Below are 16,836 nucleotides of genomic sequence, written 5' to 3' on the forward strand. Positions count from 1 at the left end.
GGACAAACTGAATTGGTCTACCCACACAGACAGCGTCGTGAAGAAGGCGCAGCAGCGCCTCTTCAACCTCAGGAGGCTTAAGAAATTCGGCTTGTCACCAAAAGCACTCACAAACTTCTACAGATGCACAATCGAGAGCATCCTGTCGGGCTGTATCACCGCCTGGTACAGCAACTGCTCCGCCCACAACCGTAAGGCTCTCCAGAGGGTAGTGAGGTCTGCACAACACATCACCGGGGGCAAACTACCTGCCCTCCAGGACACCTACACCACCCGATGTCACAGGAAGGCCATAAAGATCATCAAGGACAACAACCACCGAGACACTGCCTGTTCACCCCGCTATCATCCAGAAGGCAAGGTCAGTACAGATGCATTAAAGCAGGGACCGAGAGACTGAAAAACAGCTTCTATCTCAAGGCCATCAGACTGTTAAACAGCCACCACTAACATTGAGTGGCTGCTGCCAACACACTGACTCAACTCCAGCCACTTTAATAATGGGAATTGATGGAAATGTATGTAAAATATATCACTAGCCACTTTAAACAATGCTACTTAATATAATGTTTACATACCCTACATTACTCATCTCATATGTATATGTATATACTGTACTCTATATAATCTACTGCATCTTTATGTAATACATGTATCACTAGCCACTTTAAACTATGCCACTTTGTTTACATACCCTACATTACTCATCTCATATGTATATACTGTACTCGATACCATCTACTGCATCTTGCCTATGCCGTTCTGTACCATCACCCATTCATATATCTTTATGTACATATTCTTTATCCCTTTACACTTGTGTGTATAAGGTAGTAGTTGTGGAATTGTTAGGTTAGATTACTCGTTGGTTATTACTGCATTGTCGGAACTAGAAGCACAAGCATAAGCACTCCGCTATTGGTTAGACGGTTACAGTATATGGGGTAGGGTGTATTAACTGTTCTACATTCTTTCAAACATTTTTTAAAAATTAACTAGGCAAGTCAGTTAACCCTTTCATGCCTGACTTGCCTAGTTATTTTTTTTTAAATGTAAGTGTTATAAGATATATTATTCTTTAGTAATACACAATGGCCTGGTGATGTAAAGTCTATAATGACATTACCTTGCATATTCTTACAGATACCTTGCAACTGGAGATTCCTTCAAAACGATTGCCCACAGTTACTGTGTAGGGCACTGCACGGTTGGGTGCATTGTTTGCGAGTGCAAGGTCTGCTATGCAGGATGTTGCACAGATGGGGGCCAACAACACAGCATGGGAGGAAATCCATGTGCGGGAGAACTTCACCTCCTGCTTCTTGAAGAGGGTGCTGTGCCCTGGCAACACCTTGTGCCATAGACTACACAAGAGCCACCCACATTGCAATAAGAGTATTCTTCTATTTACTTAACTATGTCCCCTGCAGTTATTCAATTCCCAGTTTCTCTCCATTTAATTTCTACTTCTCAGGTGAGGGCTCGTTTAAGTTAGGGTGATGCCTGCACAAAAACAAAACAGGCTATTTTAAGAGAGTCACCCATATTGAAAGAATGTAGAACAGTTAAGACACCCTACCCCATATACTGTAACCGTCTAACCAATAACGGAGTGCTGATGTCACACCTATCGCTATTGATTCACCCACTTCTTTCGCCACACCCACTTTCAGGCCCACTTCGAGTACAGAGCTTCTAAACCCAGAGGCGCAACATCGCGAGACTTCCGGGAACGCTTGCGAAACACACCAAACAGACCAGGCCGGAGTTTGGGGTTTGAGAAGTGAACAATTCTTCCTTAGTTTTTATTTTCTTGAAATCTAACGGCACGACCTAGATTCGAGCCAATATCTTAAGTAGTTGAACATGTTATTACTCCAACCTTGTTAAAGTGACACGTTGAACATTTTCTCAAAATCAACTTTATGGAGGAGTGCCATTGACTTGACAGCATGCACATGCGCAGTTTGGCACAAGACGACCGTTAGACCCGATAACGTGCACGAGTTTAGCTAGCCAACGTCTCCATGACATCGCCTACCATTGAGATCGAGGATTTCTATTGGAGAAGCAGTTTCTGCCTATCATTCTGTCTTAGCTCCAAGTATTAATATGTGGAAGGCCATCATCTATTTCATTTGATATGTTACCAGTTACAATTTGTATGATATATTTTTAAAAATGCAATTCGTATAATATGTTACAACTGCAATTTGTAAAACATGTACAAAATAATAATAATTGCGAAACATATGATATGTTACAAATTTACATTTACTATGTTACGTCTAGTCTATGAAACCAGACTGAGTATGCAGTTACCCATGGGGGAGGCTAAAAGAACATTCCTGGTGCCCAAAATGATGAACTATGTCGTGCTGCTGAGAATCAAGTGGAGATTAATATATTTGGTTCAGTCAGTCATCCTGTTTTATGCTGCTGGCTACCTGGCAACAACAGCAGCATGTTGCTAGTTTAAACCTTGTAAAATAACGCGTGTTTATTTAGATGGGCAAGGGAGAAATTACTTTTAGTAAGTTATTCGTCACCACTTGGAATCTGGATGTCACTGTAAAAAAAATGCGTTAACGTAATGACAAGGCGGAGTGAATGACCAGTGAAATGGTGTTGTATCGAGGTGTTTCTGGCTGTTGCCACTGGGCAGCAGTTGCTTCACTTCACATAGCTTGCAACCTCAGTGAATTTCACAAGCAAGTTCAAAGGATCTCACTTCCGTATCACCGCCTTTAAAGTTGAATGTGTCTAAACAAACTGTGTTTGTCTAACTCCGACCCTATGCAACCCATGCATGAATCAATTTGAATGTCAGTTTACATTGGGATAGTCTGATTGATTAATGTATTGTATTATAAACTTGTAAATCATTATCCACTTGAGGCGCCATTGACTTAGGTGTCCATATATTTGCCTGAGATATTGCAGCCAGTCAGTCTTCTGGAAGTGTGTCAATGTGGTATCGTGTTAGTTTTTTGTAGTGTACACAGCCCAGTGGAATGAATATTGCTGGAGTTTTCTCATTTGCATTGAGTTTTCTCGTGTAGCTAAACGTTCGTGTACCGGATCAAAAAAAAAAAAAAAAATTGCTCAAGCGTAGTTAGTTGGCTCGGACACGAATGAAATCTTATTCCACAGTCCTCGTATCTTTAACATTTAACTATTGAAATGGAGTGCCGTGTGTTGTCTGTTCAGAGTCATGTGGTCAGGGGATACGTCGGGAATAAATCGGCAACATTCCCATTGCAGGTAAGGAATTAATATGTTTACGTTGCTTGCAGGGGGTTTGAAATGTGTGCACGTTTGACAGCTCTGCTCGACTAGCCTGGCTACTGAAGATTCTGAGAAAGGGGAGAGAGTACAGGAGAGATTCGCAGAACTGGTCAGATTAGCAGAAAAAGTCACATGTGCATACAGTAATGTGTTTTAGCATTCAGTTAGTGTATTCGAATAGAAGAGGTAGGAAAAGCTCAACATAGTAATGCAGAATAACAGGATACAGTGTACGCAACCTGTTCATTCAGGCATAATCAATACAATTAATTTTATGATGTTGTACTCAAATGATTGTGTGTTCATTAAGAAAATGGCATAAGACTACAAAAGGGAAGCATTGTTATGAGCTGTTTGTCTCCTGTCAGGTGCTGGGGTTTGAAGTGGACTCCATCAACTCTGTGCAATTCTCCAATCACACAGGTATGTAGGCCTACAGTGCAGTAATTCCATGCGCTAATATACAATTTTACAAAAACAATTGGTAACCAGAGGCAACAATAGGCTATTTACATAAAGCACACCAGAAGAAAATTAAATCTAGAATCAAATCCTATCCCACCCCACAGACCATTAACCCCATAGGATATACCCATGTGGAATGGAAGAATGTCTTTGGTCCTTTTAGTTCCGTATCAGTAGCCAATATCGTCTTGGCCCACATTCAAGATTTCAGTAAATGTGTTTAGTAAGCACAGTGTGTAGCCTAGCTATAGTGGTCTGTAACACTAGTCTCATCCTCTACTTTTTGGGGACCTCTTTTTTTTTTAAACCTCTCCTCCCCCAATTGTAGGGTGAATACCCTTCTGTTGTAAAGCTCAACAGTGTCCCACTTTCACTCAGAGAAGAATAATCAAGCCTTTGTGCTTATCCAAAATTAGTTTTTGGCTCAAACTTGTGCAACTCACAAACCCACTGTGTCTCACAAAACACTTTTTCTAAAGTTCGGTTGTAAAATACTGAACGTTTGGAGTAAATGATGATACAATGATCTCATACATTACATGAAATCCTCTGTAAGGTGTTGGAAATAGGCCTACAGGTTGACAATTGATAGTCCATCAATTAAATGCAACTGTATGGAAAAAAGGAGATACTGAACTGTTAAGTAATGGGTTCATAGAGTGCATACCATTCATTCAGAGATTGAACACTGGGATGGTTGTTTTTTAACTTCTAGTAGGCTGCAGTAGCTATGTTAGCTCATGCTTCACCTTTCAATATGGGGGATGGCAGTGGATGAAGTGGACAAAATGTTACGCCTACAGCCTACAGATCTCAGCCCAATCTGTTTAATTAAACAACCTATAGGAACGGACTATGGTGCCCAATTAGATATCTTCCTTTACTACAGTGGAGCTCTATTTTTCCTTTACTTTTCCCCATCACCCCCAGAGTCCCCCTTCTCTGATCTTGGGTCTGGGCCAAGGGGGCCTCCTCTAAGCCTGTGTTGCCTGGTTGGAAATGTATTCCCCTCATTCATTCTTGATCCTGGAATGTCTCTTCATGATTTAACATACAGTTTTTCACAATTCCTGACACATAATCCTAGTAAGAAATCCCTGTTTTAGGTCAGTTAGGATCACTACTTTATTTTAAGAATGTGAAATGTCAGAATAATAGTTGAGAGAGTTCATCTTTTATTTCCTTCATCACGTTCCCAGTGGGTCAGAAGTTTATTTACACTAAATTAGTATTTGGTAGCATTGCCTTTAAATTCTTTAACTTTCGTCAAACGCTTCAGGTAGCCTTCCACAAGCTTCCCACAATAAGTTGGGTGTAGTGAGGTGCGTACTGGCGGCAGAGAAGTCGGGCGCAGGAGAGCGAAAACTGATTTACAACGGTGTTGTTTTAATATCCCTAAACCACCGTAAACAGAACAATACAATAAATGGGTCAAACAAAACCCGGTACATACCAGCATACCGTGCATAAGCACTACAAGAAACAATTACCGACAAGGACATGGGGGGGGGGACAGAGGGATAAATACACATGTAATTGATGGAATTGGAACCATGTGTGATGGAAGACAAGACAAAACCAATGAAAAGTGGATCAGCAATGGCTAGAAGGTCTGTGACTTCGACCGCCAAACGCCGCCCGAACAAGGAGAGGGACCGACTTCGGCGGAAGTCGTGACATTGGGTGAATTTTGGCCCATTCCTCCTGACAGCTGGTGTAACTGAGTCGGTGTAACTGAGTCAGGTTTGTAGGCCTCTTTGTTGCACACACTTTTTCAGTTCTGCCAACAAATCTTCTATGGGATTGAGGTCAGGGATTTGTGATGGCCACTCCAATACCTTGACTTTGTTGTCCTTAAGCCATTTTGCCACAACTTTGGAAGTATGCTTGGGGTCATTGTCCATTTGGAAGACCAGTTTGCGACCAAGCTTTAACTTCCTGACTGATGTCTTAAGGTGTTGCTTCAATATATCCACATAAGTTGCCATACTCATGATGCCATCTATTTTGTGAAGTGCACCAGTCCCTCCTGCAGCAAAGCACACCCACAACATGATGCTACCACCCCCGTGGTTGGGATGGTGTTCTTCGGCTTGCAATCCTCCCCCCTTTTTCCTCCAAACATAACGATGGTCATTATGGCCAAACAGTTCTATTTTTGTTTCATCAGACCAGAGGACATTTCTCCAAAAAGTAGGATCTTTGTCCCATGTGCAGTTGCAAACCATAGTCTGGCTTTTTTATGGTGGTTTTGGAGCAGTGGCTTCTTCCTTGCTGAGCGGCCTTTCAGGTTATGTCGATATTGGACTCGTTTTATTGTGGATATGGAGACTTTTGTACCGGTTTCCTCCAGCATCTTCACAAGGTCCTTTGCTGTTGTTCTGGGATTGATTTGCACTTTTCACACCAAAGTACGTTCATCTCGAGAAGACAGAATGCGTCTCCTTTCTGAGCGGTATGACGGCTGCATGGTCCCATGGTGTTTATACTTGCGTACTATTGTTTGTACAGATGAACTTGGTACCTTCAGACATTTGGAAATTGCTTCCAAGGATGAACCAGACTTGTGGAGGACTACAAATTGTTTTCTGAGGTCTTGGCTGATTTCTTTTGATTTTCCCATTTATGTCAAGCAAAGAGGCACTGAGTTTGAAGGTAAGCCTTGAAATACATCCACAGGTACACCTCCAATTGACTCAAATGATGTCAATTATTCTATCAGAAGCTTCTAAAGCCATGACATAATTTTCTGGAATTTTCCAAGCTGTTTAAAGGCACAGTTAACTTAGTGTATGTACACTTCTGACCCACTGGAATTGTGGTACAGTGAAATAATCCGTCTGTAAACAACTGTTGGCAAAATTACTTGTCATGCACAAAGTAGATGTCCTAACCGACTTGCCAAAACTATAGTTTGTTAACAATACATTTGTGGAGTGGTTGAAAATGACTCCAACCTAAATGTATGTGTAAACTTCCGACTTCAACTGTATAAGCTTGTGTTCACCATATTTGTTATCTGACTTACAGGAAAGTACAGTGCAGTTTACAAAAAGTTCAGTGATTTGCTCTCCTGTCTGTTAGTGTTAAGAGTAATCAGGTTATCTCGCTAAAGTGAAACCTGAATGTTCACTACCTACAGGGAAGACTAACACAGAGTGCTGGTGGGGAGGACAAAGAAGGAGTGACTGTAGATAGGGGAGAGATACTGTGGGGAAAAAAGCAGACAGACGTTTTGTAGTCAGATAACTTCACTCTGGCCTCAATAAGGTCTATGCCCGTGAATAGAGTTTTTGTGCAAATAAATAATTTGTTGATGGAAATGAATTATGTGATGCTTCAAATGCATGTGCAGCGTTACCTTGGAGTTCAGCCCACTGTGTCCACACCCTATCACATTACTGACCAACTGTTTATTGAGTACTAGCCCATGCTCATGACCTACTATAATTTCCTTTGAATGTGTTCAACTCACCTTCAGGGTTAGAAGTGAATAAACACATTCCTTATATGTTTGAGCTCTTAAACCCAATACGATACTCTTTCTTCCCCTGCAGGTGGTTTATTGGAATATGTTTAGAGATTATAATCATTGCTAGGCCTGTTTCTTGCTCGGTTGTGAATGTTTTTTTTTTTTTTACATTTTAAACAATTTAAATGAGCTGCTGTGTCCTCAACCCAATGTCAGAGAGACAGATGCTAGAGGAATGATTGATGCAGGTAACTGAATTCTAACAATGGAGATTGTAATCAGTCTTCCTCTGTCAGAATGTTTGGTTGTCTCAGCCTCCATTCGTCTCTCCCAACAATCTCCCAAATCCAAACCCTGATTAACTGCTCGACAACTTAACTTTTCCTTCTGCTGGTCATAAGAAGAACACAACTAGACTATATAATGAATCAAATGGCTACAGATAGAGTTCTGTACCACAATTTCCCAGGCTATAGTAGAGTAGTAGAAAAATAGTAGAGCCCGACCGATATATTGGTTCACCGATATTGGCCTTTTTACCACTGTCGGCCAATAATTCCAACAATAACCGATTTTCAATAAATAGGATGAAAAAAGGGACTCTTGTGCTTATCTGACCACTTGGGGCCATTCTCATGTCATTATTGTCACAATGTATGAAATTAACATTTGAAGCATAGTTATTGGACAATTGCTCTTTTGGATGGCAATTTATGAGAATTCAATTTGGAAAAATTACACTTTAATTTCCCCGCTGTAAAACAGTATATCGGCAGATTCGAAAATGATTCGTAAAGAATTCAGACCCCTTGACTTTTTTCACATTTTATGTTACAGCCTTATTCTAAAATTGATGAGGAAAAAAAAACAATTTATCCATTTACACACAATGCCCAATAATGATCAAGCAAAAACAAATGTATGGAAAATAACTGAAATCACACATTTACATAAGTATTCAGACCCTTTACTCAGTACTTTGTTTAAGCACCTTTGGCAGCTATTACATCCTCAAGTCTTCTTGGGTATGAGGCTACAAGCTTGTCACACCTGTATTTGGGGAGTTTCTCCTGTTCTTCTTTGCAGATCCTCTCAAGCTCTGTCAGGTTGGATAGGGAGCGTCGCTGCACAGCTATTTTCAGGTCTCTCCAAAAATGTTAGATTGGGTTCAAGTCCAGGCTCTGGCTGGGCCACTCAAGGACATTCATAGACTTTTCCCGAAACCACTCCTGTCTTGTCTTGGCTGTGTGCTTAGGGTTGTTGTCCTGTTGGAAGGTGAACCTTGGCCCCATTCTGAGGTCGTGAGTGCTCTGGAGCAGGTTTTCATCAAGGATCCCTCTGTACTTTGCTCCATTCATCTATCCCTCAACCCTGACTAGTCTCCCAGTCCCTGCCACTGAAAAACATCCCCACAGCATGATGCTGCCACCACCATGCTTCACTGTAGGGATAGTGCCAGGCTTCCTCCAGGCGTGACTCTTGGCATTCAGGCCAAAGACTTCAGGGTGGTATGCTGCTGGCAATATATACTGTATATTGGTATAGTTCAATTTTGTCCCCACAAAAATCGGAATCGGACCTAAAAAAGCATATCACTCAAGCTCTAAAAAAATATTTAAGTTTCTGTGCATGTGCAGGTTTTTTAGATGTTTATTTTTATTACATTACTGAGTAACTGAGTTACTTCCGGCGCCGACAGAGATGGCCGCCTCGCTTCGCGTTCCTAGGAAACTATGCAGTTTTTTGTTTTTTTACGTGTTATTTCTTACATTAGTACCCCAGGTCATCTTAGGTTTCATTACATACAGTCGAGAAGAACTACTGAATATAAGATCAGCATCAACTCACCATCAGTACGACCAAGAATATGTTTTTCGCGACGCGGATCCTGTGTTCTGCCTTACAAACAGGACAACGGAGTGGATCCTATGCAGCGACCCAAAAAAACGACTCCGAAAGAGAGGGAAACGAGGCGGTCTTCTGGTCAGACTCCGGAGACGGGCACAGCGCGCACCACTCCCTAGCATTCTTCTTGCCAATGTCCAGTCTCTTGACAACAAGGTTGATGAAATCCGAGCAAGGGTAGCATTCCAGAGGGACATCAGAGACTGTAACGTTCTTTGCTTCACGGAAACGTGGCTTACTGGAGAGACGCAATCCGAAGCGGTGCAGCCAACAGGTTTCTCCACGCATCGCGCAGACAGGAAAAAACATATTTCTGGTAAAAAGAGGGGCGGGGGCGTATGCCTTATGACTAACGTGACATGGTGCGATGAAAGAAACATACAGGAACTCAAATCCTTCTGTTCACCTGATTTAGAATTCCTCACAATCAAATGTAGACCGCATTATCTACCAAGAGAATTCTCTTCGATTATAATCACAGCCGTATATATCCCCCCCCAAGCAGACACATCGATGGCTCTGAACGAACTTTATTTAACTCTCTGCAAACTGGAAACAATTTATCCGGAGGCTGCATTCATTGTAGCTGGGGATTTTAACAAGGCTAATCTGAAAACAAGACTCCCCAAATTTTATCAGCATATCGATTGCGCAACCAGGGGAGGAAAGACCTTGGACCATTGTTACTCTAACTTCCGCGACGCATATAAGGCCCTGCCCCGCCCCCCTTTCGGAAAAGCTGACCACGACTCCATTTTGTTGATCCCTGCCTACAGACAGAAACTAAAACAAGAGGCTCCCACGCTGAGGTCTGTCCAACGCTGGTCCGACCAAGCTGACTCCACACTCCAAGACTGCTTCCATCACGTGGACTGGGAGATGTTTCGTATTGCGTCAGATAACAACATTGACGAATACGCTGATTCGGTGTGCGAGTTCATTAGAACGTGCGTTGAAGATGTCGTTCCCATAGCAACGATTAAAACATTCCCTAACCAGAAACCGTGGATTGATGGCAGCATTCGTGTGAAACTGAAAGCGCGAACCACTGCTTTTAATCAGGGCAAGGTGTCTGGTAACATGACCGAATACAAACAGTGCAGCTATTCCCTCCGCAAGGCTATCAAACAAGCTAAGCGCCAGTACAGAGACAAAGTAGAATCTCAATTCAACGGCTCAGACACAAGAGGCATGTGGCAGGGTCTACAGTCAATCACGGACTACAGGAAGAAACCCAGCCCAGTCACGGACCAGGATGTCTTGCTCCCAGGCAGACTAAATAACTTTTTTGCCCGCTTTGAGGACAATACAGTGCCACTGACACGGCCTGCAACGAAAACATGCGGTCTCTCCTTCACTGCAGCCGAGGTGAGTAAGACATTTAAACGTGTTAACCCTCGCAAGGCTGCAGGCCCAGATGGCATCCCCAGCCGCGCCCTCAGAGCATGCGCAGACCAGCTGGCCGGTGTGTTTACGGACATATTCAATCAATCCCTATACCAGTCTGCTGTTCCCACATGCTTCAAGAGGGCCACCATTGTTCCTGTTCCCAAGAAAGCTAAGGTAACTGAGCTAAATGACTACCGCCCCGTAGCACTCACATCCGTCATCATGAAGTGCTTTGAGAGACTAGTCAAGGACCATATCACCTCCACCCTACCTGACACCCTAGACCCACTCCAATTTGCTTACCGCCCAAATAGGTCCACAGACGATGCAATCTCAACCACACTGCACACTGCCCTAACTCATCTGGACAAGAGGAATACCTATGTGAGAATGCTGTTCATCGACTACAGCTCGGCATTCAACACCATAGTACCCTCCAAGCTCGTCATCAAGCTCGAGACCCTGGGTCTCGACCCCGCCCTGTGCAACTGGGTACTGGACTTCCTGACGGGCCGCCCCCAGGTGGTGAGGGTAGGCAACAACATCTCCTCCCCGCTGATCCTCAACACTGGGGCCCCACAAGGTTGCGTTCTGAGCCCTCTCCTGTACTCCCTGTTCACCCACGACTGCGTGGCCACGCACGCCTCCAACTCAATCATCAAGTTTGCGGACGACACAACAGTGGTAGGCTTGATTACCAACAACGATGAGACGGCCTACAGGGAGGAGGTGAGGGCCCTCGGAGTGTGGTGTCAGGAAAACAACCTCACACTCAACGTCAACAAAACTAAGGAGATGATTGTGGACTTCAGGAAACAGCAGAGGGAACACCCCCCTATCCACATCGATGGAACAGTAGTGGAGAGGGTAGCAAGTTTTAAGTTCCTCGGCATACACATCACAGACAAACTGAATTGGTCCACTCACACAGACAGCATCGTGAAGAAGGCGCAGCAGCGCCTCTTCAACCTCAGGAGGCTGAAGAAATTCGGCTTGTCACCAAAAGCACTCACAAACTTCTACAGATGCACAATCGAGAGCATCCTGGCGGGCTGTATCACCGCCTGGTATGGCAACTGCACCGCCCTCAACCGTAAGGCTCTCCAGAGGGTAGTGAGGTCTGCACAACGCATCACCGGGGGCAAACTACCTGCCCTCCAGGACACCTACACCACCCGATGTCACAGGAAGGCCATAAAGATCATCAAGGACATCAACCACCCGAGCCACTGCCTGTTCACCCCGCTATCATCCAGAAGGCGAGGTCAGTACAGGTGCATCAAAGCTGGGACCGAGAGACTGAAAAACAGCTTCTATCTCAAGGCCATCAGACTGTTAAACAGCCACCACTAACACTGAGTGGCTGCTGCCAACACACTGACACTGACTCAACTCCAGCCACTTTAATAATGGGAATTGATGGGAAATGATGTAAATATATCACTAGCCACTTTAAACAATGCTACCTTATATAAATGTTACTTACCCTACATTATTCATCTCATACGCATACGTATATACTGTACTCTATATCATCGACGGTATCCTTATGTAATACATGTATCACTAGCCACTTTATACTATACTATGCCACTTTGTTTACATACTCATCTCATTTGTACATACTGTACCCGATACCATCTACTGTATCTTGCCTATGCTGCTCTGTACCATCACTCATTCATATATCCTTATGTACATATTCTTTATCCCCTTACACTGTGTACAAGACAGTAGTTTTGGAATTGTTAGTTAGATTACTTGTTATTACTGCATTGTCGGAACTAGAAGCACAAGCATTTCGCTACACTCGCATTAACATCTGCTAACCATGTGTATGTGACAAATAAAATTTGATTTGATTTGAGTGCCCACTCCGGCTGCATATGTAGCTGCGGTGCTGAGTGTTCCGTTGCCGCTACCCCTTCCTTGATCGCCTTTGTCTGGTAAATGATGTTGCCTACAAACTGCATGTTGTGCACAAAACTAATGTGTGTGTAAAATAACACATGCACAGAACATGTTCTGGATCCTTAGCTTTAAGAATGCAGTTCCTGGAGGGGGGTGTGGGTGAAAACTTTGTATCCGTAGCCATGGACTATAACGATTGATGACTGGCAGATCAGTGTTTCTATAATCACCTTAGCAACCAAGTCTTCCTCCCTGGAATACCTTCAAAGAACCCAGTCTGGCCAATTTACCAGTCCACACTATCCTTCCATAAACAATAGCCTGCTAATACCCTGAACTCTTAATTCCGGGTATTAGCAGGCACTTGCAGACTTGTCAGTCTGAGTGAAGTCTTAAGGTTTTCCGTTACCTCTGACCATTGACCTCTTGTTTCCAAGGTTACGCTCATTGGAAAGGGCAAGTGCTGACGGCAGATGAGCTGAACGTTCTCTATGAGGGTATCAAACTCAATAACGTCAACCATTATGACTACGTCCTCACAGGTGAGACAGATTTCAGTTTCCATTGTCAATATGGATTCTGCCAGTTGAGCAGTTTTTAAAAAAACAATTATATGTATGTAGGAGTATTACAACTGTGTTGACCTTTAACCTATGCTCTGTAAAGATTCTAATCAGTTAGTTTTCTTTCATGTTTACACATGAGGTGTGTGACCTTTGTATTACCCATAGATCTTCTCTTCCCCAAGGGTACACCAGGGACACATCTTTCCTAGAGACGGTGGTGGACATTGTTCAGGAGCTGAAGAGGTTGAACCCAAAACTGGTGTACGGTGAGTAACCATTGCTACACAGACGTGTATCCCATATAGCTACACGCAGTAAGGCTCGGGATGAATGTAGAGCTTGGATGTTGGTGTGCTCTTACATGTTTGCTTTGTGTTATCAGTGTGTGATCCAGTGATGGGAGACCAAGGATCTATGGTAAGTATACCATGCTTATAGTCATTTTATTATAGTATTTCTTATCCTTGCTTATTATAGTCATTTTACTTTTATTATATAGTTCTGTTATTCTTCAAACATGTTCACAATATGTGCAATATGTAATATGTGCCCTCATGAACCTACTACCCTCTTCTTTTCCAGTATGTGCCTGAGAATATACTGCCTGTTTACAGAGACAAAGTCGTAGCAGTGGCTGATATCCTCACACCCAACCAGTTTGAGGCAGAGTGAGTACACTTGCTACTAGGACACATTGGGTTGCATATATTAAGTTGCTATGTCAATGTGCTACACAACATGCCATAATGTAGTTATCACAGTAACGACAGAATGAATGCCTACTGCAATAAGAAAGAAATCATGGTAGCTGTTCTTAGCCCTTTGCAAAATAACCCTTATTGGTCAAAAAAAAAACTTTGATCCCTGATGTTTTATTTGTAGAGCAGCAGACCAAACCTTTCCCCAGCCCGTTAAGTGAACACTGTGCCCTGGTTTATGCGTTTGTCATTACGCATGGCTTGACTTGATTTGCCCTGCATACGAGTTCACCCTCTGGACAAATGTAAAATAACATTGGCCAAAAAAAGGGGCCATTTTTTACACAGAGCATTTTGATGTGTGTATTTATGCACTTATGTCTTGAACCTCTGTGCGTGTACTGTGTGTGCATAACCTATGAGAATGTGTCTCGTAGGCTGCTGACGGGGAGGAAGATCAGCACAGAAAAAGACGCTCTTGAGGTGGGTTCCATTGTCCATCACTTAAATCTTGTAGAGCTAATAAACATTAAGATGATGATGGTTGTAATGGTTAGGATGATGATGGTGGTGAAGATGAGGATGGTTTTAATCTTGACTGATGATGATGATGTTGATGAGGGGTCCTTGCTCTCTCAGGTGATGGACCTGCTCCACCAGATGGGCCCTGATATGGTAGTCCTCACTAGCACAGACCTGATCTCTCCTCACGGGGACCAGTTCCTAGTGGCCCTTGGAAGCCAGAAGATGGGTAAGGCAAGGGTCGGAAGGAAGGGCTCTGACTGGTAAAGAAATGTGTCCCTGTAGGTTTTGGATATTATATGTGAATGTTTAACTTGACATGTTAAAAGGTAACAAAGACTCATACTCGCACTGTGTCCTTCAGTGAGAGCAGATGGGACTACGTCCACCCAGAAGATTCGGATGGAAATGCCCAAGGTGGATGCAGTGTTTGTGGGAACAGGAGACCTGTTCGCTGCCATGCTGCTGGCCTGGACCCACCACCACCCCAAAGACCTGAAGGTCAGTAATGCAGAGATAACAACCAAGTTCCATTATCATTTATTAATGTAATAAATGTGGTTTGGATGAACTAGTCTCTTTTCTTACCTACTTTGTCATCTCTCTTAGGCTGCCTGTGAGAAGACTGTCTCTGTCCTGCACCATGTTATCAAGAGGACCATTACTTATGCCAACAGTAAGATGATATAGAAGTCTCTGCCTGTCTGTCTGTATGCCTGTCTAATTTATATTTGTCTTTCTAATATCTCTCCTCTCCATCAGAGATGGCCGGTCCTGGTAAGAGACCCAGCCCTGCTCAGTTGGAGCTGAGGATGGTCCAGAGCAAAAAGGACATTGAGTACCCGGCCATTGTAGTGGAGGCCATCGTCTTATAACCCAATGCCTCATAAATAGACATAGGATTTTTACACCATGAAATGTCATTTGACTTTGCCTTATAGGATCTCGTAGAGAGCACTATGTTTTCAGTCTGGGTATTTGCCCTGCGCACCGCACACACTCTTATCCTTAATCACTGCCATGTGTCTTTACTATGACCTGAGCATTGTCACCCATTGGAAACATGGTAGATGGTATTAGAGGACCAAAAACAGGGTGTGGGTATTACCGTACATCAGAATAGAGAAGTGGAGGTATGGATGCCTGATTGGCCCTCAATTTGGCATTGGCATGGCATGGGCCCTGAGTTTCCCCTGACAATGTGAGCTGACCAGGGAATAACTGAGGCTCAGTTATAGGTTAGGGATAGATCATAGGCTTTTATCAGATACATTGATGCATCAACATGAGTTGTGCTACCATGATCATGTTATGCAATACTAATCTGTGCACATTTGATTGTTGGATTTTCAATTGTCAATGTTTCATTTTAGGCAAAAAGTATATAATTTGATAGTTTGACAATTCTAGATGTTTTCATATTTTTTTATTATGTAAATGATTAATAGATGTTCATTTTACTTGTACTATTAATGTGCGTTGTCTGTCCTAATACTAATACTTATATATAATTATTATTATATATAATATAGTTATATAATTCCTAAATGTCTAACACATTTCAAACTGAGGTACCAATATTTGCACAGATCGTCTTGATAAACATGTTTATCATTAATTGTAATCATTAAATGTTTTTCATGGTCTTGATTGTCTCACTATTTTCATATCCTAACTAGAACACAGGCCTATGCCGGTATGAAAAAGTACAAATTGGCCTTAGCAGAGTCTGTTAGAGGAATATGTTTTGTGTCTGTGCCTGCAAAGGTAATTAAATAAATCTTTACACAATGTTAGAAAGATAAGTGCCAAACTTGAAGCTGTAGCTCTGAGATGGAGTGAATATAATAAATGATGAGGAATAATAAAATATTAGTATTTTAATTAATCCATGGGTCTCTGTAGTTTCTTCAAGTGTCTCTAAAGTGAGGGCCTTCTGCATCTGTTACTATTGGTCCCTTGGGTGGGATTACAATGAGATCAGTAGTTTTTTTTCTGTTCTACGCTTCGAGTCCTAGGGGCACACTGTAGCTTTAAGTGACATTATCATTGGAGTATTAATTGATCCCACAGGTATTGGAGCCTGGTGCCTGGAAATAAATTATTTCTGCCAGCAGTGAATTTCTATTTTCTGTATTTTTGTGTTAGTGCTTGAAATAATGGATATAATATGCCTCAGAAGGTGAATGTTAGAGGTTATATAAATAGATTGGTGGAATATTACAGATAATTAAATTACTGGCTGGCTGGGGGCCTAGGGGCCTGTTGTATTCTGGTGAGATTAGGGGCAGGTAACACAGCCTCTGATCGCTGCACTAATCCCAGTATGGATAGTTTTCATTAACCCAAATGAACAGGCAGGCTGAGTAAAGAAGCTCACGCTGTGCCAAGGAAACACCAACCAAGTTGATGAGTCATGCTTTTTGTTTGGGGTGTCTGACCGTAACTGTAACAGGCCTGTCCGCCCAGTAACAACACCGGAGCTCAACTGGAGGTCTAGGAGGCAGTGGTTAGTTACAGTAACCAGCAGAGGGCGTCAAAGACAGTTATCCCTGACCCATCCCATGCTGTACATGACTGTACAGAGGACCATCGATAACCATAAGGGGATAGCATGAAT

General features: G+C 42.7%; 1 protein-coding gene across 1 annotated transcript; it reads left to right on the top strand.

Annotated features, from left to right (window-relative positions):
• Nucleotides 1-1,714: 1,714 nt before the first annotated feature.
• LOC139406044 (pyridoxal (pyridoxine, vitamin B6) kinase a) lies at nt 1,715-16,104 on the top strand. The gene is made up of 11 exons (XM_071148509.1): nt 1,715-3,264; nt 3,657-3,711; nt 12,868-12,972; nt 13,179-13,262; nt 13,379-13,413; nt 13,579-13,664; nt 14,132-14,177; nt 14,334-14,445; nt 14,581-14,717; nt 14,826-14,892; nt 14,979-16,104. Exons 1-11 carry the CDS (start codon nt 3,184-3,186, stop codon nt 15,089-15,091), a joined length of 921 nt encoding a protein of 306 aa, XP_071004610.1. The 5' UTR covers nt 1,715-3,183; the 3' UTR covers nt 15,092-16,104.
• The last annotated feature ends 732 nt before the right edge of the window (nt 16,105-16,836 follow it).

This window comes from Oncorhynchus clarkii, chromosome 3, assembly GCF_045791955.1.
Source record: "Oncorhynchus clarkii lewisi isolate Uvic-CL-2024 chromosome 3, UVic_Ocla_1.0, whole genome shotgun sequence".
Taxonomy (NCBI): Eukaryota; Metazoa; Chordata; class Actinopteri; order Salmoniformes; family Salmonidae; genus Oncorhynchus; species Oncorhynchus clarkii.